Here is a 24,523-nt window from a genome sequence, read left to right as displayed (position 1 = left end):
AGTGGCAAGAGCTACAGGAGGCAATTTGGGTTTAGGATCCTCATTTCAGATGCCTGGAATGCTAAGTGCTGAGCGGCTCTCTCTAGCAGCTGGTGGGAGACTGGCTGTGCACAAAGCTCTGATCTTGGCTAATGCTCACGGCAGCACTTTATCAGCATAACATCTAATAACATGAACAGCTGACTGCAAATAAAGCACAGGCTCATTGTAATGAGAGAAACCTTCTACTGGGAGAAACGTCGTATCTACAGAGGCAACGATTGCCGTGCTTATTGCAGATCAGCATAATTTGACAATGTATATATTTGCACATCAAAAAACAACCCAGCCTAGCAATGGGGAGTTTGGTTTTTCTGCTTGTGTTTCAGCAATATTCCTTATATCTTGTATTCAAATATGTACTTTTGGACCTGAGACACAAGGACTTGAATGGGGATATATACTGATCTTACATGATCTTCAGGCATACGTTTTAGCAACGAGAATACATGAATGACTGATGCACTTATTTATGCCAGTGAAGCGTTCAAATTGTGATGAATCTGATGCAGACATACTGTTGCTGGCTGCTGCGGGGTGAGCAGTGTGCAGGTGTCAGCTGTCAGGTGTGCTGCAGTAGGATTATGGGTTAGACCATGTACCACCCCTTTCCTATAATAACACCCACAGAAGCCTGGCCACCTGCCGTCACATCTCAGAGGAGCTCGTCTCTTCCGACTCCAAGGAAGCAGGAAGGCTCGGCACTTTAAAAACCAGCTTCCAGTCACACTAAACCCTGCTTTTCAGCTCAGTAACAACCAGCACTTAACCGAGCCAGACAGAAAAGTGCTATCACACTGGCAGAACTTAAGTGTTAAACTGACAAGACTGAAAGTATGCTGCCGCCATCTGCCATAAACGTCACCCTAACATATGTAATTTTTACAGTTTCGCGTGCGATGCTAGAAACGGGCGTGAACACAAAGCAGGAGATCAACTTGTATAAAAGCGTGTAAATAGTATCTTGGTTAAAGAGACAGAATAAGCTACATTATGTGAGCATGAATTACAAGAACAGCACATTTCTGCTCTCTGCTCTGTATATATTGGCAGATGGTTAATTTTTCTTTCTCTCCATTCCCAGCTGATCCCACTGATGTTCTGCGAGTGCTGGAGCTGTCAGAGAACATGGAGGGGGTGTCCTTGGATGCTGGTCTCTGCACAAGCAGGAGGGGCATGGAGGAGACAGACCTGGCCTACAAGATCAAAAAGATTCAGCTCAGTGCTCCCACCAAGCAGCTCTTCCCTGGTAGTGGACTTTTTCTTTATTTTCATTTACAGAATAGACTTTCAATCCAATCCAGTAATTTTAGAATTTCCAGAAACGGCAGAAATGTGTCACAGTCTACTCTCAGTTAAACCTCAAGAAATATGACTTAGCTCCCCTTAGTCTTCCACTTGGGTGCTCTCTGCTTTCACTGGCAATATTTTTCATCATTATTATCTTTACTCAGGTCTGACTAGCAGTAGGTGGTGCCTGCATGTTATAAAAATGCCTGCTCCCTGCTGTGCTCTGTCTTGTATAGCTTAACAACCTCTCCCCTCCTCTCATTTTCTTTGTAGATTCTAAATTTCCAGAGAATTTCTCCCTCATGACAACCATGCGAGCTAAAAAGGGCTCCCAGTTCTTCCTGCTTTCAGTCTATGATGACCAGGGGATGCAGCAGCTGGGGCTCGAAGTGGGTCAGTCGCCTGTTTTCCTGTATGAGGACCAACATGGGCGGCCCACACCTGAAATGTACCCTACTTTCAAGAAGATCAACCTGGCTGATGGAAAGTGGGTAGTTCGAGGGCTTGTAGCTTTTCCAGTAGACCAGATATTAATAAAATATCTACCCTTTTTCAATAGATCAGATTCACAAGCACTGCTGTGCAACTCTTGTTGATGTAACTGTGCGAACTATACTTTCTTAAATCATGACATCTGAATGGGTTCCTCACATCTCTGCAGTCAGGTTCATACATCCCACTCAACCTGCTTGACCTTGAGAGTTTTTAAAGGGAATGAGAAAGTTGCAGACCCCTTGTTATAATGATTTGACCTGATCAGAGCAGTTAAGAAAATCAATCCTCCACAGCTTCTCAAAGTCAAAGGCACCTCTGGTTCGACTCGCAAGAGGTGTGAAACAGCATTTAACAAGATTCTGCTGACACATCAGATACAAAATCCTTCAACTACTACAATTTTAGCAATCTAACGCTGAACTGTTCTTTTTCTGTCTTTCATCTTTCTTTCAGATGGCACCGGATAGCCTATAGTGTGCAGGGCAAGACCGTGACCCTTTACTTGGATTGTCAGAGGGTCGAGACTCTGGATCTGCTGCGAGGGGACAATGCTATAGTCAGCACAGAGGGGGTCACTGTGTTTGGGACACGACTGCTGGATGAAGATATGTTCGAGGTAGGGCATTATCGAAGTGTAGGAGCCTCTGAAAACGGATAGTCAGTTGTTTTGTTGGGGTGTCATACTGTTACCCAATTCAGTTCCCTGTTTTTCATTGTATTCACATTTTCAGCAGATCTAGTTGGGCAGATATTAAATTATTCAAATACTGTGGCCCAAGAATGCTTTTATTGTCAGCAAGTTTGTGTTTCTTTGTGCATTTCTGCATCAGAGAAAACGAGAGAAGTAATTGAGTGTATATTTTGTGAACTTTGTGAGGGAATGGGAGACCTAGTTTCACTCCGGCAATAAACAATACTTATTAGCTGAATCATCTGACAAGGCGCAGTAGGGAACATCTTGATACCTTGTTTAAATTTATCTGATATCTTGTTCATTGTCAGCCTCTCCCACCTCTGCATGCCTGAACAGCTTCACTGCTTTTTATCCAAAACTGACTTTATGATTTTTTTATGGCCAGATGAGTAAAGTGATAAGAGTTTGGACTCATTATTGGTCAGGCTGGATAACTTCTTCATGCTGCACTAATTGTCAACATTCTTTCAATTAGTGATGAAAATGCAAAAATATGCACAACATCTACATTTGAGGTGTTCTCTTTATAACTCGAATGCATTGCAATGCAGATTGGATCGTATGTGACATATTCATTTTAAAATAGTATATAATTATGAAACAGTCGCATAAGCAGAATAAAATTTATATTATTAATTGTGGAACCTTTACCCCTGAGTTTGAAGCTACTTAGGAAAATATTTAAAGGTAAATTCACAGAGGCTGCTGGTGACAGGGGTCCCCTGTCAATCAAGTAATGCTGGAACAAAGCAGTGAGAGGAAAAAGAGGTGTTTAGGAAGGAGTGGGGTTGGGGTGACATGCTGTTCAGACATGTCCAGTCAAAGCCAAGAAATAACACATTCTTTTTGCATTTGTCAGTATAGATCTGCTGGCTATAGATATGCTGATGTGCATGTGAATGGCCACCTGTTCTTCAAAATGAAGAACGTGGCTCAACTATGAATGTGTATGTCATGTCTTGTGATGCTCTTCCAGGCAAAATACCTCCTTCTTACGTTCTTGTTTAACCAGTGAGGAACTTAATTATGCTTAAGTAACTTTTACAAGTGTCTACCTGAAAGATCAGATAATTTAGTGTTTCTTTTTTTAATCCACTTTTTAAATGAATTGGAATACGTGTCCATATCAATATGCATGGAAAAAAAAGAAACGCCAGAGTAATCAAACTAAACTACAAGAGTGACTCCAGTTTCTTTTTGTAAGTGCTGTAACCATTATTGTCAGAGATCATTGTCTGTGCTTCCCATGACAATATGCAATCCCTGCTCCATTGTCATTCCCAATGAGGCTCCACTGTAAATCTCTCACCCGCAGCACGAAATAGAGATCGGCTCAAGCCTCTTCCCCTGCCATGTCCTCAGGGCTCTGTGTCTGTTCAGCAATGGAGCAAGAAAAAAATGGAAAAAAAAAATAGACAGAGGCACAAGATATTCAGTCTTGTAGAGGTAAGAGGTATGCAATCAGGTTCGGATAAATGACCATCTCCCCAGTGCCCCAAGAATATATCACAGTCTGCAACAAGGAAAAGAAAGTACGAAATTTAAGAAAGTACAAAGGGAGGGTTGGTATTGCTTTTTATTAACCTAATACAGAGACTACATTCTTCTTCGCTTTCATCAAGAGAAACAGATGCCCTTGATCCTGACAAGTGAATGCCTTTGGCTTTTTGGCTTTGCATGTGTCATCATTAACTATCTCAATAACCCTGTCCACACATTAACATCACCTTCCCTTCGCCCTAAATTAACCCCAGTTGCCCCTCTCATACCATGATCTAGTCTCTGCTTCCTCTCCATCCTTCCCTCTCAGCCACCGACAGGCTTTCCGGTTTTTAAATTACTTTAACTCCCACTTCTGTTAAGAAATGTGTCTCCTTGTGGGCTCTATATTTCAGAAGCATTGGACACCATTTAATCTTTGGCTTTGCTCCAAAAACACCCCCATGCCCTTATTTATCATTTTATATGAAGAGTTATAATGATAATACCAAATTTGCAGTGGTGAGTAATACCTTTCATATTATCCGTGCTCCAGATCCATCCTTTAGTCCAACCCGTTCTGTTTTTGTGGTCATGTGTATGGAAGTGTGCAAACAATTTGATCTGTCTATCTTAATCATTAAATCTTGTTTTCTGTGGAGCAGGTGAAAAATCCCCAAATTATTTGTTTCTGTTTTAGGTTCTTCATTCATACAAGTGGTGGCAAATTATGAGTTTCAGTGTGTGCAGTTATGTATCCATCACTATAAGTACGTGTGGATGCTTTAACATCAGGGCTGTACACCTCGGGTGAGGCTGGTACCATGGGGAAAGAAATTAGGCTGGCTGACCTCTGGGCCTCTGTTCCCAGGCCCTGGTTCTGTGGGAGGAGGCCAGTGTTCCGGCCCAGTTCTCCCACCGTGGGAGCTCAGCGTGGGAGCATGAGGACTGCGGTCAGCCACTAATGTCTCTATTGCTTCCAGATTGCCTACAAATGACTACAAAAGTTTGGTGTTCAAACTCAACACTTTGCTTGCGTTTGCAGTAAAGCAAACATTCAGTCTGGTTGTGCTCCTTCTTGGCTGCTGTGTGCCCTGTGTATGTGCCTCCAACACGCTGACTGCCCTGATAAGATCCAACCCGGCATTTATTTGTTAGGAAATTCAAATCTAAATTAGAACAGGAAATAAGAATCGTTTTGGCTCACTGTTGCAGACATGTTGAAACAATGTCTTGTCGAGCATATCATTAAAGGGAAGGTTTATTTCAAGTACTTAGCGACCACATCAATTTGCCACAAATATTAGAGAAGCATAATAAATTAGTGAAGCTCTGCTTGAGTCATGTTTTGCCTTGTGGTCAGATGTTTTTGATTAGTTGTGAGCATCTGTTGCGCTTTCAGCAAATAAGGAGCAAAATGCTGTTTAAATACAGTGAGTGTGTCACAAACCTTTCAGATGCTCCATCACCCACATGAAGTTGTGACTCACAAGAAAGCAAGTTATGCTTTCAGAGAAGAATGGACATCTCCTCAGAAGTACTTCATATTAGCATTTTGGTGAAATAGTGCAACTGTTAGCTCTTTGGCATGACACCTTCCTCAGACAGCAGGGGAAAGCAGAGCCCTCACTCCTGCAAACACTAATGAGCCTTTGCCAGCAGAGCCATGTGTGACCTCATGAAAGATTTTTTGTGACCCATCAGATATTTGTTGATTTAGCTGAGGTGTTTTCCTTTTCAGCATGTTCCTCTTTAGATGTCCATGCCCCATTCTAAATGGAGAATAGCGTTGCATAAATGATTTTAGGCAACACTTTACTCGTGTTTCTAGGGGAGAGGGCTCCTGCTAGGCAAGAAAAACAGGAAAACTTCTCTGTGAAGGCATTGCCTTTGATCTCAAATTGAGATTGGATTAGATTGGATTAACTCCCTGTTGCTGCTCTCTCCCCCTCTTTCCATCTCTCACCTTTGAGTGCAATAATTTCCTTTGCTTGACGCTGGCTTTTGGCCAAAACTGGAAGAAAAGGGGCTAAGTAGATAGCAACTTCTTTCATGTTTGATTTATTAAAACATAAATGAATGCTGTGCAGTCATTCCTAGGTTTACAGTTTTGTGCACGGTTATCAAGTTTTTGTGTGGACATACATTTCTAAATAGCGTGATTTGAGCTGTAATGGAAAATATATGAACTGGTTGTGTAACAGAGAAGCGATATGTTTGGATTCATTTCACCTCTGGCCACAAAAGCCTAATTAAAGAGATTACAATGAACCTATAATTACCACAACATCAAGCAATTAATCTAACTTAATTTATCACAAATGGCTGCCCAGACATCCCTGGACAACATTTCACCTGGTGACATGTTTGCTTTAGCCTGTCACTTGCATAGATTGGTATCACTAATTTAATCTAAATCTTGTCAAACATGGTGCTGTGAGGCTGCCTGCATTTTGTTTATATTCAATTACTGTCTGACTTTTGTCTAATAGAAATTAGGACTGCAGCTGATAATTATTGTTCACTACCAAATAAACCTTTTAGATTGCTTTTTTCCTGTGCATTAGTCATTCTATAAAATAGGAAAAATAATGAAAAATGCCCGTTGAAATTTATTTTAGACGAACGTATTCAGTTAATACTTATAATTTCTTATTAAGATATTGTGTTTGTTGTTTTGCTTGATAAATGATTACATGAGGAGTCAGTTAGCTTTATTTTGAATGATGAATCGATTAATATTCTGTTCAACAATACAAAGAATTATGCATTACTATGATGTGAACAAAAGAGTGATGCTGAATGTAGAGTCGCTAAAGCCACTAGAGGCTTTGGGTTCAGTGCTGCAGCGTCCAGCCGTGCTGTCTCGTTGCATGTTTGTATATACACTCTGGCTATGCCTCCAGGACAAAATGCTACGTGAAAGGTCCTGAGTGGGGGGCAATAGAGAAATATTTGACTGTTTCATGTACACAGTCAGGCCCCTCCTGGAGTTATGGGAACACAGCGAAGTAACAGTCAGGAGCGGTTGTTGCGGTAGTAGCACTTTATTGATGCTACTGCGTTACGCTTTGCTTTACATCCAGCTGTGCAGCCAGTTTTGTTGTTTTCTGCATTTGTGATGCTGTAGTCTCTTCGGTTCTCTGGTCCTTCCAAAACGTACCGCGACAGAGCAGTAGCAGATGCTGTATGTTTTTTTCAGCGCTCTACTGAGGTGATTCCTTTCCGTCTGCTCTCTTGTTTGTTTCAGGGAGATATCCAGCAACTTCTGATTCTGGAAGACCCCCAGGCTGCTGCCAGCTACTGTGAAAACTACATACCAGACTGTGACTTTGCTTTGCCCTACAACAGCCAAGCTCTGGACCTGCAGAAGGCAAGTATTGCCACTAAGAGGAGGCAATGTCTAATGGAAAAACTCTTTTTACAGTTATTTCACAGTTTATATGACAAAGAGACATGATTTGTGTGTTTGTTTATTTTAACACAAAGACCTGGGAATTTTGATTAACTCTATTAAATGTTTCATTGTGTTTTCCATGTTTCTTTAGGTGATGCTCTTCATTTTATGATAAGGTTTAAGCAATATGATGAGCTTCTTCTTGCATCATCATCAAGTCCCTCTGGCAGCTAAAGCAGGCTTGCAGACGCCCTTGTTTCACAGCAAACCAGTAAAACGAGCACAAACATACCTATCAAAAGAGCTCCTGTATGTGTTCCCATGAGGGATATGAGAGATTAAGACAGAATAGTTCATCATTCAAAGTAGAAGTGTCTTCTTTGAAATGAAACCAGCAGTGGAACATTTCTAAGGTCAGGTGTTCTTTGAGAAAGAACACACACACATAGAGCCAGAAGCCTGTAATTTAAATATGATATAACAGCGCTTCCTTTCCTCAAGGCGTGAATACAAAGTGAGTCTATCATAGATATGAATTATTGTATATGTCTTTGGAGGTGTGTGAAAGATAGAGATAAGAATGCAGATGTGTGTGTGGCTGGGTTGCACAGAATACACAGGTTTATCTGGACACTTACATGTGTTCTGTATGTGTCGTTTTTTATGTGTATGCCACAGGAAACCCTAATATGTGTGCATACTAGTGCATGCTACTATGTGTCAGCACACAACATAATGTGTGAGGTCATTGATAAGGCTCCAAGGATGGATCATTAATGGGGGTGTGAGGCCATTTCATTAGTCATCCAGCTGGCTTTAATAGAACTACAGCTGAGCAATGAACTGTGATCCAGAACATGTCAACATCTGTCACCCCACTGACCTACTTCCCATCATTCTCCCTCACACACTGACCTTGTTTACAAGTGGATCTAAATCACTGATGTCTTTCACAGACCTTCAGCATGATTTTTAGGCACAGGCCATTTGTATCACTGCCATGCAATGACATCACTCTGGAGAATAACACAATGTGTGTTTGCTCGCTTGCCAGAGCATACAAAGAATTAGCACTTTTGTAGCAGCAGACACGAAGCTACCTCTGACCACACATGCAAATATGTCTTCCACTTTGACCAAGAGGAAGCAGCTCGAAATGTGTTTGTTCCTTCTCATTTCGTGTTTGCTTTAGGTTTTTACCAGCTCAGTGGGAGTCACAGTGGGTGTCTGACCCTTTACGGGCGTCACAGGACCTGTGTGCATTGCTTGACTTTCCTGAAGCAGGCTATTTCCTTTATTGTATTTTCATTCAAAACAGTGTTTGTTTTTTTTTCTCCATCCTCCACCTGTGCTCTCATTTTACATTCCACTTTTTCACAAAAGAACTCCCACCTTGATGTCTTGATGCAAAGTGACCAGCCAGCTGAACCAGTGAAGGACTCCAAAAAGGACAGGAAAGGCAAAAAGAACAAAAAGAAGAGAGACAAGGGCTCTAAAGGCAAACGCAAGGGCAAAGGCAAGGGCAAGAGGGGATCGAGGAAGAAGAAACACGAAGGGGAAGGTCTTGAGCACGGCTTCCTCAGAGTGTCGACAACACTGCCTGAGTATCAGTCGCGAGAACCTTTACAGCCCACCGAGCTGCCAGAAATGAAGAGCGCCCTCGAAACTGTCGTTCCCACTGAAGCTTTCGACAAGACCCTCATGGAGATGCCCACTCATGAACCTGACTTCACAACTGAGGCCCCCACTGTGGTACCTACGACATTGTCTGTGTCAAAGGTTACAGAGGAGGTAGACAAATTTACCCGTAGATGTCGTCTACCCCATCCCCCTCCCATCATCTACAGTTCTAACCACTCACTCCCTTAATACTCCCTAACCATAGAGAGCACCTCTCCCTCCTCTCACCTCTCCAGCTGCTCACCACCACTAACCAGCACCATCCTAATCATCACCTCCTCCACATCCTTGCCAGAAAACATGGAGAATGCATCTTACATTAAAAAAAATTCATGATTTTGCGACATGCATCATGGCTGTGTGTGTATTTTTTGGAGAACATGCAGCAGTAGATGCATGGTGCGTGTGGCAGTTTAAGTACTGTATATGTTTTACTCTCTTCAGACTGGTTTAACAGTTCAGTTAAGGTTAATATAAACAGATGCCAGTTAAATTGCCTAAATGATATGACACATGCTGGTATAAGTACGCCACAACAACTGTGTGAATTATTTTAAATCCAGACAGTTTATGTCTCCCTCATTTTTTTTTTTGTTTGTCTCCCTCATGCTTATTATTCGCTCATTTGCCAAGTAAACTAATTTTTCATCCTCACACTGTTTGTGTAGCAGTCTCTGCCTTGCTGCCACATGAATCCGATGTAGTCCATCAGCTAATTACTCCAGCACTGTAATTAACTGCACACCTGTCAGCCTGTATCCCGGATAACCAACACATTTCCATTAAATCCACCTGTTTCGCTAACATTTATATTGTACATCACAAAGTGTGCTTTTACTAGGAGGCACTGTGTGGCACGAACGAGTGCTCGGTGCCCCCTGGTTCATCTTTGCTGTGACTCACTTAAAACAGAGTGTTGGCCTGCAGGAGGACACGCCAGTGAAGGAGCCAGTGGTAGAGGAGTATGGAGATGACCTTTACAAAAACCTATATGATGATTTCCCAGTTACCACAGTCACAGTGGGCCCGAATGTTACTGAATATGAGGTAGGGTAAATGCAAATGCAAGAAGTGCCTTCACCCCAGAACAGAAACACTTAGAGACTATTTTGGTATTCACTACACCTGCCACTAATGGATTTTCCATTTCTCATACAGTTTCTTGAATATGAAGATCTCAAGAATGCCACAGAATCAGAGTATGAGGAGTATGAAACGTACGAGGACTTTGACTTTGCGGAGCGGGAAAGAGCAGAGACGTGGGACGGAGGGGTAAATCTCAAAGTGAACTCGTACATCAAGTGACTGTTCGCTTTTTCAATTGCCTGTGTCAAGTGATTTCTAGCAATTCCACATCTCTTCATCTGTTTCTCCTCCTCAGGCTGCCCTCAGAGCAGAGAAAGGCCAGAAGGGAGAGCCGGCTATTATTGAACCGGTGAGATGCTGGAGGCATTTAATGAAGAGAAGAGGAGCTTTAGTTATGAGCATATGAAGGACTTGATAGTCTGTGTATATACATTACAATCTGTCTGTGCTTGTTTCTAGGGTACATTAGTGGAAGGCTCCCCAGGCTTACCAGGGCCAGAGGTAAGCTAGTTCTATCTGAAATGAGCAGATGTGATGCTAAATGTTGAGAATTTGGATCTATATCCAACAACTGTGTTTTTGATTAGAGCTGATTTATACTCCTTTGGTTGGTATTTTGTTTGCATATACTAACACACTATGAGGTGACCACTGCGTCATTACAAAAAACATAGATAAGAAGGCTACATTAAGAAACTAAATGGGGATTATTTTTATCAAGCATGCAGAGGATTAGAATGTGATTATCATTTCATTAAAGTTACACCATGGTAATGTTCTTTAATGCTTGTTTGAGTACTGTAAATGTGTCCTCCCCAGGGACTTACAGGCCCAGCTGGACCAACTGGACCTCCAGGACCCAGGGGAGATCCCGGTGACTTGGTGAGTGTGGTTTAGGACCTGGGCTCACCGGCTGAATTTTGAGTGGGTTGGTTAGACCTCAGTTTGAACCCTTCACCTGAGGGACACAACTGTGGATCGGAGTATGACATTAAACTGAAACATGGGATCGCAGTGTCCTAGTTTGTTGCACTGAAACTGCTGGACTTCAGGGATGGATGTTGACTCACACGTGTGGCCTGATTTTCTTATTTTGTTCCCGTATGCGATTGCTCAATTAAATGTTTTTGTCCATGATTCATCGCATACCAACACACACATACACGCTGATGGATGCTCTATCATTTCCTAGTAGTTGATGGGTTTTATAATTTTGCTTAGCAAGTATGATTATGGAGGTTTATTACCATACAGATCCCCAAGGCTTCCAAGCTTGTCACATTCAGTAACTGTATACTTTCCCATTCATTAATTATAGTTTAGATTAAGCACACTTAATAAACATGCAAACCTGCTGTATCTCCTAATATGATATCAGAAAGTGATGCAACAACGGTGAGTGAATATTGAAGACAGGATAAACAAACATTTCATTAGCAATTTCATTAAAAGACATATGAATAACCATACATTTCTTCTGAAGATGAAACAATCAGTAAAGGGTTTTATCTATTACATGTAGTAATATCATAGGATAATTTCTGCTTGTACAGAGACAAAATATTTACAGTTTGTTCAACCATTTAGGGTAAATGTACCACAGAGCATTCAAAAAATACCTCTTCACCATTTATTTATCAAAGATATGTATGATTTAAATGCAAAAACAGCCTTCAGATCCTCCCGATTCCCAAAACACAGGTACTGTAAATATTGCATGTAAAGGCAAAGAGAGAAAATGTTGCCGTCATTAACGCTGCAGTGTGACACTCTGTAACACAAATCTGTTTAGCACTGTTTGAAACATAAATTAGCTCATGTCTATAATGTGCTGTTATACCTATGGGTACACCTTGTCCACATATGCTTCATTAATCATCACTGACATGCGTTTTGTTGCATATTCAGGGTGTATATTTATATACCAAAATGCTGACCATGGAGATAACGTAGTTAAACTTTTGTCGGTAGGTTCACGGATGTGTCAGTTTTTTGACAAAATGTGGTTCCAAGAACCTTCCCATTGATTCATGCAGATATTTCTGACTGAAATCTTTATGACTCAATGCTACATTAAATGACTTAAGATGTGTATTTACAGTGTATAAATAGAAGATAAGGGATTGTGTGCGTGCGCGTGGCATGTTGTAAAAATGAGGCAAAGGTTGCTTCCACAAAGATTAGATAGTGATGTTTTCCTCCCCGTTTAGCCTCCAGGTCTTGCCTTTTCTTTCTCCCTCACACACACACACACACACGCACACGCACACCCACACAGTCATCCTTCCATGGCTTCAGAGGACATTATGTTAACTTACGTTTCCTCAAGACCAAAACTACAACTCACGTAATTCTGATTTTATTTTTAAACAATGTACCTGCCTCAAAATGTAATAATTTACATGATTGTTTTTGGCTTCAATGGTGCATAAGTCCCCAGAACATGCACAAATCTACACACATACACTAAAAGCATGGTAGCCAATGCTTAGTCCTTTTCCTGTTCACTCTTTTCAGGGTCCCCCAGGGCGTCCTGGTCTTCCTGGAGCTGATGGGATTCCAGGTCCTCCAGGAACCCTCCTGATGCTACCAGTAAGACTTTAAACCACAATGAAACATGCACACGCAAACACACTTTTTTTTTTGTCCCACTGTGGTGTAGTGGCATGACCACAAGGGGGAGCTGTGTGATTGAACTTCATTTACATTTGGGGAATCCTGCAATGGGGACTGACTCCTCCTTTTCATTGCCACCAGTTCCAGTATGGAGGTGATTCCCAAAAGGGGCCAGTGGTGTCTCCCCAGCAGGCCCAGGCACAGGCTATCCTGCAGCAGGCCCAGGTACACTGCACAGAGAACCATCATGATATGCTATGACGTCAGTGGTGATAGCAGTGTCATTTAAAGCTGTATGAGAATCATTTCATTGCAGATTAAAAGTGAAAGGGTACCTTTTTTCAGCTTACATAAACCACACAGTTGTATTTTTCTTTCAGCTGTCACTCAAGGGCCCTCCAGGTCCAATGGGACTGACAGGACGACCGGGCCCACTGGTAAGGCGCTTCTGTGACCTTGACCAAATTTACATCATACCTCACGGGCTCCTCCACCCTCTAACCTCAACCTTGTCTTCTGTCTGACCAAGCACAAGCTCTACTCTCTCTTCTCCGAACCTCTCATGAATACTCAGTATAGATTGCTTGTGAAATCTGTTTTCAGGACGGAAAACTGTAAAAAGACATGTCCTTGGTATTTTGTTTGTTTGGCGCATCACAAAATGCAGAATGACGTTTTGTTTTCCCTTTTATAGGGTGTTCCAGGTCCTTCAGGGCTCAAAGGAGACCACGGAGACAGCGGTCCTCCTGTAAGACCTAACATCATTTCTACCTCACTACTTGCTTCTATCACGCCAGGCTTTTTTTTATGTCATAATATTGATTTCCTTTTGTCTGCTTGCCTACCTTTTTGCACCCCTTTTCCGTTTGTCTTGCTCTCTTCATTTCTCATGTAGGGACCACGTGGGTTGCCAGGTCCTCCTGGAATTAATGGAAAGCCAGGCAAGAGGGTGAGATACCTTGAGTATTGCAGATTTCCACGCTGAAAATCTTTCTATCAGCGTTCTGTGTTAAAAGCACACTGTGCCTGATGTACTGTGAAGCAGAACTTATGTTAACTAGATTGACTATCTCGTAGGGGCGTGCGGGAGTGGACGGGGGTCGTGGAGCTCCAGGTGAAACAGGTTCTAAGGTATGATCTCTCTGCACTGCAATAGCAATATTCTCATCTAAGTGAGCTGCAGAGCTCACTGCCTTTTGCGATTCTGCATTCTGCATATATTGCCTTAATATCAATTTAGGTTGACATTTGTGTGTATGCTGCATTGACAGTTGTTAGACCCCATTATTGTTGTTAGTGTTAACTTTCCTTAAATTCACTTTCCATTAAGATAACCACACTACACATATTTAGGCAGCAAGGACTCATACAGTAACAACCTATCTTCACTTGCAAGTGTAAGCCTTTAGGTATCAAGCAGCCCCCAGTTTATTATATGTTATTGACAACAAGGCAACTCAATACATAACAGCTGCAGGAAGAGCTTAGTAAATAAATCAGTCTCCCCTGATGCTGAGTCTGACAGAACAACAAAGTCTTTATCAGTCAAAGCAGCATTTTAGCAGACCTACAGCTAATCTGAAAGCTCCCTCTCCCAGAAACACACTCGGAGCAGATGGGAGGCTCTGCCAGGGGAGACTTTCAGTACAATTCTGCTAATGTTTACACATTACCGTATGTGTGTGTGTTTCAGGGTTTAATGCACTTGCTTCTCTATTACTTCTCAGGGTGACAGGGGCTTTGACGGCCTGCCAGGTCTCCCAGGAAACAAGGGACACAGAGTGAGTTAGATTTAGTAACTTGACATCGTCTCTGCAATTATTCAGTCATTCTGACACTAACTTGCTAACATGGCATGCATGAATACCTTACACACGAAATAGCAGATGTTTATTTGCATATTATGATTACAAAGATTTTTGTGATTTCTGATGACGGTGTAAAAGCCTCTGCTTGCTGCTGCTCTTCTATTAACAGAACAGTCCTAAATATCTTGAGCCTTGTGGCTAATGCTTTTATCTTGTAGGGAGACAGAGGAAAGCCCGGTCCTCATGGGCCTGTTGGAGAGCCAGGAGAGAAGGTGAGTGCACAATTTGCAAAATTTACTTGCCAAAAAAAACAAACCCAACAACACACAGAAAACCCTTCCTGCACCAATGTTTTGTTTTTCCCAAATTTACCATCATGCAAGGTTAAAAGTGAAATCCTTTCCAGATCAACCATTTAGATAGTAAAGCACCACTGATTTAAGCAGGCTTTGCTGAAATGTAGTCATTAACTCTTGCATTTTTAATTATGCTATGAAGGTTGGAGTTCATTCAGTATCAAGATTTGCAAAAGACATGAAAGGTAGCCAATGCATCTCTGACACAGAGTTGAAAATATGGAGGATAGAAGCTCTGTCAGGGTAATAACACTGGTCTACAAAATTTTGGGAAGTCTCTGCTTCAGAGATAAAACTTGCTAAATCTTATGTAATTTGATACAATTAAGTGAAAAACAAACATTAAAAGTCTTAGTTGGCTACTCTTTTCAAGATACTTAATGTTAAAGTTTTATTGCACAAATGCTGGGGATCAACAAGGGGTGAGTGTTGGACATTTTTCTTTCCTGGCTCCAAGGACTGTCGTAGCGGCCAGTCTTTCCTAACATAGTGAGATTCCCTGGCTCGGCTGTCACGTTCACATAGAAAACAGCAGTACTTTGTATATCCACCCTGTAGCCCAAGTACGAGTGCAACCACTTTCAAATCACCGCAAATCTGCCACTGATGTTGCTCATACTTTATACACCTTAAGAGCTGTTTCATATTTTCATATGTTTCCTTCATATGAACGGCATGACCAACTGGAATGGATGGCAAAACATTTCCATTGTGGAGTAAAACTGCTTTAAGCCTTGTTTTGGATGAATCGATAAACAGTCTCCATTCATCTGGATCATGAGTGATGCTAAGCGCTGTCATCAAGCCATTGATATCGCTGCAGTAAACCAGATCACCTTCCATCAGAAAAAACTCAACCAGACCTTTTTGGTGATCACGAAAGCTAGAGATCCTGACATCACTCTCCAGGAGATTCCATTGTGGCAGCCTGGAGCCCAACAGCTCTGCTTTACTCTTAGGCAGTTCCAAATCCCTCACTAGGTCATTCAGTTCACTCTGAGATATAAGGTGTGGTTCAGGAGAGGAATGTGACAGCCTGAAGTCTGGATCAGCTGATGTTGATGGCTCAGGACTAGCTGCATCCTGATCATCATCTTGGTCATCATCAGTGTCCAAGGAGTAAAATTCTGGTGCATCAGGAACTGGTAGTTCTTCTCCATGAGGCACAGGGCGAAGAGCTGATGGAATATTAGGATATTGCACTGTCCATTTTTTCTTTCTGGAAATACCACTTGCAACTGGGGGTACCATACAAAAATAACAATCAGTAGTGTGATCTGTTGGTTCACGTCAAATCATTGGAACTGCAAAAGGCATAGATTTTCTTTTCTTGTTGAGCCACTGGCGTAGATTTGATGCACATGTGTTACAGCAATAATGTGGGGCTCAGCTTTTGTCCTGGTCACCTATTTTGCATCCAAAATAAAGATGGTATGCTTTTCTCACCATTGCTGTTAGAGTCTGCTTTTGTGATGCAAAGGTTACCTCACCACAAATATAACAGAAATTATCTGCATTGTTTACACAGTTTCGAGGCATATCTGCTTCCAGAGTTAAAAAACACAAGAGTTCCATAGAAATATCAGGTCCTGGCAACTTTTCAGTTATGAAAACGGCTGCATGGGAATTGTAATCCACAGGTCAACTCGTGCTACTGATCAAGAAATATCTCTACATTAATACATTACCTTAACTTTCAAGACACAGGTTTTCTGCAAGTAATGTGTCAAATACATGATGCTCAATCAAATTTCTATTCAACATGATAGTATTCTTGTTTGGAATCACTGTTTTAAATCGATTATGTCTCAGACAAATATATTCCCATTTGAAATGGGACTCGATTTCTCATTAATTTTCAAGAAATTTCACAATTTGACCTAATACTGTATCTTGAAAACTATAGCTAATTGGCACTTCTGACTTATTTTTTCTTTAAAAGTGACCAAAAGTTGGTAAAATTTCACTACTCTTATCCAGGAAGCATTTTGCTTGTAGACCAGTGTAATAATCAATGCAGGCAGGTGAATGAAGTTTGAGAGGGCGGTCTATTAGTCTTTGCTCGAAGATAGTTGAGCTTTATCTGTCAGGCAGTGAATTTCTTTAATGAGCTATTTTCACAGATTATGTCTGTGGGGATATAAATGTATCCACGCCTGAGGTTGAAGCAGAGAAGCGCATGAGATGTATTTGTTGAATCTGTTTCCTTCTTATTTATCTTAGGGATCTGATGGACCTGTGGGGCCGAGAGGGCAACCAGGGGAACCTGTGAGTATCTACATCTGGAAGGACATAATGTTTCCTCATAATGCACAAATGTAGACACTCACATTAAAGCACACTTCTGTCTGAAAATGTTATTTATTGTTCCCCTACATGAAAAACTCAGGATGTATTTATCAGCTCTTTGCTTTGGGCTCTCAGAAATCCACTCACAACAAATGTTATTTTCTCGGTACAGAAACACTGAAATTGATTTCCGCAACAAAACCTGAAACGATTCTAGGTGATCACTGGATTTAAGTTCTAGCTGTAGTTTCTGAGAGAATCATACAACAGAACTATGGAAAAAAAGCAACGATGGTCACTCCTTGTTAATGTATTGCTGCCACAGTGTTCACATTATCATTAAGAGAGAAAAGGTCACTGGAGAACAGCATCTCGGATACAATGGCATAGAGCTGCAGTATCTTCCAATTCTGTCATAGAGATGGCAGTGCGACTTATGCTTATGGCAGCTCTTCATCGTTATTTTAATTCTCTTTTGCTTCATTTAATTTTATTTATGTTCACTCTTGGGCCAGGAGGAATGACATTTCTTTCTTGATGGTAACCAAGAGCGTAATATGATATATAAAATGACAATACAGGATTCTTAAATCTTGGGATTCTATCTGAAAAGCACTTTTTGATCACTGAGAAACCACAAAGACTATACCAACACCATCGAAGAAGCTGTTGTTTCTGTGGCTCTTCAGTGAACACTGGTTAATTGGTTATGACTCGTCCTCTTATCTTTCTCCCAGTAGGTGAGGTTAAGACTCAGCAGGGTTCTGTCCCTCTGAATGGATGACCCAGTGCAGGAAGAAACACAGTTGCCATAAGACATTTTAGGAAAATTGTGTTAACTGACAAAGATGCAGAAAGGGAGAGGAACTAGCTATTTTGATTAGACAGAGGGAGTGATGGGAAAGTCAGACAGTAAGAGACAAACACAAGACAGGATTTTGGTTGGTGGTGAATAAGATAAGAGAGATGGAGTGAGGAAAGAGAGAGTCGGAGAGGGAAGAGATAAAATCCTGGCCTGAATGATTATATTTCCATATCAATCACTTCCCAGGAGATCACAGATGTGGCTTTGGAACAGGTGGCTTGGCCAGCCTACAAAGAGGGAGGCTGACAAAAACAGAGCACACAAATACACTAACGGAAACAGGCTAGCGCAGTCTCTGTCGCTAGCACTTACAAAACAGATGCATGCACACACACACTAAAATATATTGTCTGTCTCTCCCTGTTCTTTTCTTGCTCTCTCTCCTTAGTTTTGATTTGTGATTTAGTATTCACCACTCATTCAGTCTCATCATGAATGCAGGTAATGTGCTGACTATTTGCTGTGTTTTCTATCCAGGGTGCTCGAGGTCTTGTTGGGCCAAGGGGGCCACCTGGCCCACCTGGCCAACCGGTAAGTCAGCATCGCCTTGATTACAGGATCAGAGCTATTCAGTCTGTCCAACTCAATAAAATGTTCTCCAGTGCATGGAATTATCAACATGCTTCTGAAGATAAAAAAGAAACTATTGAACTGTTTCTCTTTTTAAATCCAACTGTGACATTACATCCATTGTTTTGTGGCATTCTGTTTGTGTGCTTTTTTGACAGGGAATTCATGGAATTGATGGAGTACAAGGGTCAAAAGGCAACCTGGTCAGTCCTGCTACCTTATACACCAAACATCCTTGGTTTAAATAGCTCTATGAAAATGCATAAGTGGGTTTTGTAAAAGTGAGCTAGTGTGACCTTCTGATGAACCTGTCCACTGGGCATGTGATACAAGCTTATGAAAGAGATCATGTGGAGACGGTGCGTGATCACCAGTGTTTCTTGTTCTCAGGGTCCATCTGGAGAAATAGGGCCCCCTGGTCAACAGGGAAATCCAGGAGCACAGGTACCGTACCAACACAATAAAACCATCATGTCACAGTGGGAGTAAACCTCATCATTACACATCCTGTGTATGTATTGATGTGTAGGCAATCAATTGCCAGATAATTACAGGCACTCTGTTCCCATGCTTCTTGCTTTTTTTTTTTTTTTTAACTTCTGTTTGCTTGTATATAGGCTTAGAAATTTCCCTGGCCTTTTGGACATATAAAACATTAATAAACCATTTGCACAACACTACAATGTACTCCATGAAAAGGCAATTCTTATTAGCTAATGAAAGGACTGTTTTTGAAGATGCAATGTTTTTATCCCAGAGCAACAAATGTAATTTTGCTATCCTGTGGTATTACAGTCACACAAAGAAAAGTAAATCTTATTATTAGTTTTCCAGCGTATCAACAATACATCTGCCCACACATGTTGTTCGTGACTCTTACATAAACACTTACCTTATTGTCACACATATAGAATCAGGTGAAATCAAGGTTCCCAGCCGTCTAGTAATCTTGTGACACTTAAGCTGATTGATGCTTTGTTTTGTTCCAGGGCTTGCCTGGTGCTCAGGGTCCCATCGGCTTGCCAGGAGAGAAGGTAGGTAGCATGTCTCTCACTTCATTTTAGAATTAAAGCTGCAACCTTGTGACCCCTGTCATCACGTACCCGGGGGAGGCTCGCTGAGCAGGACAGTGTGACCCAGCCGCTTTTGGCTCCCATTCAGACAAGACGGGCTGAGACAGGAAATCAATACTCAAGAAGCACACACAGGCTTTACGGACACTAGGGACGGTCTTGGCTGGCGCGCATCATGAGGCCAAACTGATAAAAGAAATAGAAAATGGGAGTTATTCATAAATACAATATGTAGCTGCACAGTGGGAAATGTGGTCTCTTAGGTACGAGTGGAGATGTTGTACATCTCCATAGTTTAACTCCAATATTCATGCCTCTGTATGTCCTATACAGGGTCCCCAGGGAAAACAAGGCATGCAGGGACTACCAGGCATTGATGGGCCTCCTGTAAGTACCCACAAAAACATAAATACATCAATGCATGTGCTAACACAAACACAAATAAACATGCAAGTGTCTCTGCATACCTTTGCTCATGCAGTATCTATGCACATATACTTAGAGAGTTTACTTCATCAGTCAACTCAAGTTGCAAGACAACTCTGCTACATCAACTGATTTGCTGCACTTTATTCAAACATTGCATTTTGGCACCAGTTGTTCATCAGTTATCCAGAGTTAGCTAGGCCCAGATACCACTCTGTACAGTGTTAGATGCTGTACCTCCATCACAGAAACTTGGAAATACAAACTCATATCATGTTATACAGACAATAAATACATGCATGTATACACTTGAATGTGTACACATATTTTATACCAAGAGAATAGAATTTGTAACATAAATTTTCTGTGATTTGCCAGTAGGGGGACACAGGAGGCTTTTTTTTAAAAGGGAATAATAAAAAGCTGTATGACACTTAGAATGAAGTGAAAAATCTTGTTACACTTTTAGATTACAGCCATTTGTATGACTTTCTCCTTGTATTGTTCTGCAAAGCGCTCTGACACTCAATGATACTTTATGGTGCTTAACTCAGTGCCACTGGGGATTCCTCTTTTGCTGCATTATTGCATTGTATATTGAGAAGTGATGCAATAATGATGTATCTTGCTGCAGTGCTAAGTCAGTTGGATATTTATGTTCTCCCTTCAGGGTCACCCAGGAAGAGAAGGCCCCCCAGGAGAGAAAGGCATCCAAGTGGGTAACTGCATGTCTGAAGCTTGTCTGCTGTAGAGTTACAGGAAGATGTTTAAGCAGCGATTTCATGTTGCTTCTTGCAATGCATTGTAGCTGTACATTCGCTCACATTAAGGCTCATCATTATGATCATTGTGTTCCGACAATGTCATCATCTTTATTACACAAGAGTATTAGCCCATTAGAGTCAGACTCATCAGAATCAGCTGCTATTTCTGATCTTTTTTCCCTCCAACTATAATGGATGGGACACAGTGAGTGAGTGCAAAGATCATTCATATCTGGTCAGAGAAATGCAGTATTGCTGGCTGCTACTTACTCAAACAGAAGCACTATTGTACTCTTCTTTTTCCACATAGGGTTTATCAGGTGCTCAGGGGCCTGTTGGATACCCAGGGACTCGTGGAGTCAAGGTGAGACATGAACGCATCATGATCTCCTGTATAATGTCCACTGATATATTTATTCCCTTGCACATTTCATTCTGCTCGTATGTTTACGTGTGATGGACGGGCTGTTTGAGTCTATGACTGACAGGTGACAGGTGGAGGGAGAGCACCTTGGTTCTCAAGGGGACTACTAACAACAGAGTGGGGAATAGTTGACAGATCGGAGAAATGTCAGTCAGATAGAACAGAGCTGTGTGCGTAGGAGTGGAACAGTCCATTTTGACTCAGTGTGCTTTTAAAAATGACGACTAGAAAGTGAACTTGTCATGAAATGGCATTCTACTTGGTGTTTGTTTTCTCTTGCATCCACACAGGTTTGGTATTTTATCCCAAAGTTTGGCTCAACATCATCACATCATATCACATTAGAGGAAGCTTGACAATCCACATTTTAAAATGATTTTGGTGTTTTAAGATGAGTTATTTCCACAGATTACAGGTGAAATACACTATTTCATATCCAGGATAGTTTCCTGAGAGTGGGCTTGTCAGTGATTCCAGTTAAATGAAGTGTTCTTCTGTACTTTTCACAGGGTGCAGATGGAATTAGGGGTCTGAAGGGGAGCAAAGGAGAGAAGGTGAGTAAAGCAGAAAGTGAGCTTTTACTCTGTTGCTTAGGGTCAAGCTGTGGTTTACACATTGAAGGACACTTGGCAATGATATTAAAATGATGCCATATAAAAGCAGTCATTACACATCATCTCTTCTCAATGCATTACAGGGAGAAGATGGCTTCCCTGGATTCAAGGGTGACATGGGCATCAAGGGAGACAGGGTGAGTCCGTCCTCTAATTACTTCCCAGGTATCATCTTTTCTCAGTCTTTCAGAGAATATAAAATTGTGACTTTTCTTGTACTCTCATCCTTGACTTCAGGGTGATAACGGAGCTCCTGGTTCTCGTGGAGAGGATGGACCAGAGGGGCTGAAGGGTCAAGCAGGGCCCCTAGGAGATGCAGGACCTCCTGGAATAGCTGGCGAGAAGGTAGATTTTTAGAAAATTACACTGCAAGACAAGGTCAGGACATGAAGGAGAATTAGAGCAAAATCAAACAGGCAAATTACAAATTTAAAACTCCATAATGCTGCAAAACCTGGAATGTTAGGTAGAGACTTGAATTTGTTTTTGCTCCGTTTTCACTTGTGAAAACATTTTCTTTCAAAATGAGCGGTTAATTACTGGAAATAGTGAACATATGGATTTTAATGCCCTCACATTTATTACATCTGCTTGTCACCTACTCCTACGGAAAAGTTGCCACAGCTCCAGGTGTCCATGTGTAGGTATGACTTTATGTCATCACTATAGGCGATAATTTAGAAAGATCTTGCCGTATCAGCACATGCATAGTGCATTGTATGTCATAAAATTGTAAATGAATGGATGTGTGTTATTCTTCTTAATATATGTCTTCTTTATTTCTCCTGTAACTCTTATTCTATTTTTCATTTGACAGGGTAAACTTGGCGTGCCTGGTTTGCCAGGATACCCAGGAAGACAAGGTCCTAAGGTGATTTAACGTCGATGGGTCATTATGACCAGTTAATGCGTTCTCAGGTTCTTTCATCAGAGCTTTAAGCAGCAAGATGGGTGTCTTTGGCCGGACTGTTTCCTGTCTGATTAAAATAAAGGATGATAAATGGCATATTAAAAAAAATGGCTATTTTATTTATAGTTCATTAGTGACATCAATTCATTACATGTTGATGAATGGTGTATTTAATGCTGTGTTGGGCTCATGGATTAGATTTGCTTTAATTTGATACAGTAGTTAATTATAAGTTAATGAGACGTTGGGGGTGATGTGTGATGAATGTGGGGCTGAAGCTGATTAACCTCTACTTGTGTCTCCAGGGATCACTTGGCTTCCCTGGTGGGGCTGGGGTCCTAGGAGAGAAAGGACGAAGGGTGAGGACTGCATTCTTGTACTTTTTATGTAGGCGATATTGGTAAGTAACTAAGTGGAAAATAATTGCTAACCTTTACAATGCAGGGTCCAGCTGGTCAGCCAGGTTCTGGAGGGCAAAGAGGTCCTAATGTGAGTACAGCTGGAGGTGTAATGCCGGCACACCGTATTTTAGTATACTGACTCCTAATTAGACACCATCAGTTAACCACACCTTGTGGGAGTCACTCACACTGTTAAATCACTGCAGTGTTTTCATATCACCACATATTTATTTCCACCTCCATGAGTTATGCATGTGCTAATCAGACTGCTGTTTGTTTTCTTATAGGGAGCCCGAGGGGGACGAGGTGCAAATGGGCCCACTGGAAAACCTGGAGAAAAGGTGAGATTACCGGCATAAACAAAGACATATGTGCATACAGTTACACATACATAAACACACACCTGGTTGTCTCATAAAGTATGGATGAATGTGCCGACTGAGTTGGAACTGGTTGTTACTGTTCATTTCTAGATGACAGGCCATCTGGCACAGTGAGAAGCTACTGTCTGGCAGGGGATGCTTCAGTTTACACTCTCACCCTCAAAGACCAACTTGGGAAAGCTAAAGATTTGTTTGGCAGGCAGGAAGCAGAATGTGTTTGAGTGGCTGATGTTTGACTGTGTTTTCACTTGTGTTTTGCCTTGGCCAAATGGTAGGGTACTGCTGGACAAGATGGTCCTCCAGGCTCCCCTGGAGAACAGGTAATCATTTCACTATCAGATAGTACATGCAGCACTTGCATAATGTCATTGCTGTAAAACCTGAAAAACAAATCTTGGCATCACTGATAAATTTTGGCAACCTGTGTTATTATCTTCTAGGGTCCCCAAGGACCACAGGGGAGAAATGGTGAAGTAGGACCTAAAGGGCCTAATGTGAGTCAGCTATAATGGACTGAAGAGTGTTTGTCCTGTAATTTAATATTACTCATTTTTGCCTCATCCTGCATTTTGTATTCACCTTTGGTCACAGTAATTTCATTGCAGTGATGCAATGATGAAAATGCCTCCTTTTCAGGGTCCGCCTGGAAAGGATGGATTACCAGGCCATCCGGGTCAGAGAGGAGAACCGGTGAGTCACTTTTGGTCTCAAAACAAATACACGTATTTGGTATATAGCATTTTTCCTGCGCTGTCCAACAGTAACTTCACAGAAACATCAACATGATTCACTGTATGTGTCAACACAGCAAACACATCAGGGCCTCAGCAGTGAATTACAGAAGTTCCTGTCAGAGCTGAAAGG

General features: G+C 41.5%; 1 protein-coding gene across 5 annotated transcripts in view; it reads left to right on the top strand.

Annotated features, from left to right (window-relative positions):
* The window catches only part of col5a3a (collagen, type V, alpha 3a), a 45,715-nt gene that overhangs the window by 8,386 nt on the left and 12,806 nt on the right, over positions 1 to 24,523 (top strand). For 3 of the 5 annotated variants that reach the window (XM_035952564.2, XM_035952566.2, XM_055005290.1), the window contains exons 2-37: positions 1,124 to 1,288; positions 1,603 to 1,816; positions 2,278 to 2,440; positions 7,248 to 7,370; positions 8,778 to 9,185; positions 10,002 to 10,121; positions 10,233 to 10,346; positions 10,456 to 10,509; positions 10,620 to 10,661; positions 10,980 to 11,042; positions 12,678 to 12,752; positions 12,918 to 13,001; positions 13,157 to 13,213; positions 13,471 to 13,524; positions 13,672 to 13,725; positions 13,854 to 13,907; positions 14,504 to 14,557; positions 14,803 to 14,856; positions 17,164 to 17,208; positions 18,572 to 18,625; positions 18,823 to 18,867; positions 19,055 to 19,108; positions 19,654 to 19,698; positions 20,071 to 20,124; positions 20,834 to 20,878; positions 21,238 to 21,291; positions 21,861 to 21,905; positions 22,049 to 22,102; positions 22,203 to 22,310; positions 22,783 to 22,836; positions 23,181 to 23,234; positions 23,320 to 23,364; positions 23,564 to 23,617; positions 23,935 to 23,979; positions 24,100 to 24,153; positions 24,296 to 24,349. In XM_035952564.2, the coding sequence (XP_035808457.2) occupies positions 1,124 to 1,288; positions 1,603 to 1,816; positions 2,278 to 2,440; positions 7,248 to 7,370; positions 8,778 to 9,185; positions 10,002 to 10,121; positions 10,233 to 10,346; positions 10,456 to 10,509; positions 10,620 to 10,661; positions 10,980 to 11,042; positions 12,678 to 12,752; positions 12,918 to 13,001; positions 13,157 to 13,213; positions 13,471 to 13,524; positions 13,672 to 13,725; positions 13,854 to 13,907; positions 14,504 to 14,557; positions 14,803 to 14,856; positions 17,164 to 17,208; positions 18,572 to 18,625; positions 18,823 to 18,867; positions 19,055 to 19,108; positions 19,654 to 19,698; positions 20,071 to 20,124; positions 20,834 to 20,878; positions 21,238 to 21,291; positions 21,861 to 21,905; positions 22,049 to 22,102; positions 22,203 to 22,310; positions 22,783 to 22,836; positions 23,181 to 23,234; positions 23,320 to 23,364; positions 23,564 to 23,617; positions 23,935 to 23,979; positions 24,100 to 24,153; positions 24,296 to 24,349 (2,915 nt within the window). Of the gene's footprint in view, positions 1 to 1,123; positions 1,289 to 1,602; positions 1,817 to 2,277; positions 2,441 to 7,247; positions 7,371 to 8,777; positions 9,186 to 9,986; positions 10,122 to 10,232; positions 10,347 to 10,455; positions 10,510 to 10,619; positions 10,662 to 10,979; positions 11,043 to 12,677; positions 12,753 to 12,917; positions 13,002 to 13,156; positions 13,214 to 13,470; positions 13,525 to 13,671; positions 13,726 to 13,853; positions 13,908 to 14,503; positions 14,558 to 14,802; positions 14,857 to 17,163; positions 17,209 to 18,571; positions 18,626 to 18,822; positions 18,868 to 19,054; positions 19,109 to 19,653; positions 19,699 to 20,070; positions 20,125 to 20,833; positions 20,879 to 21,237; positions 21,292 to 21,860; positions 21,906 to 22,048; positions 22,103 to 22,202; positions 22,311 to 22,782; positions 22,837 to 23,180; positions 23,235 to 23,319; positions 23,365 to 23,563; positions 23,618 to 23,934; positions 23,980 to 24,099; positions 24,154 to 24,295; positions 24,350 to 24,523 lie in introns of all 5 variants that reach the window. The other 2 variants (XM_035952565.2, XM_055005289.1) reach the window with 2 other exon arrangements.

This window comes from Amphiprion ocellaris, chromosome 19 (assembly GCF_022539595.1).
Source record: "Amphiprion ocellaris isolate individual 3 ecotype Okinawa chromosome 19, ASM2253959v1, whole genome shotgun sequence".
Lineage (NCBI taxonomy): Eukaryota > Metazoa > Chordata > Actinopteri > Pomacentridae > Amphiprion > Amphiprion ocellaris.
The sequence above is the reverse complement of the archived record's forward strand: the minus strand, read 5'-3'. Positions and strand labels throughout refer to the sequence as shown.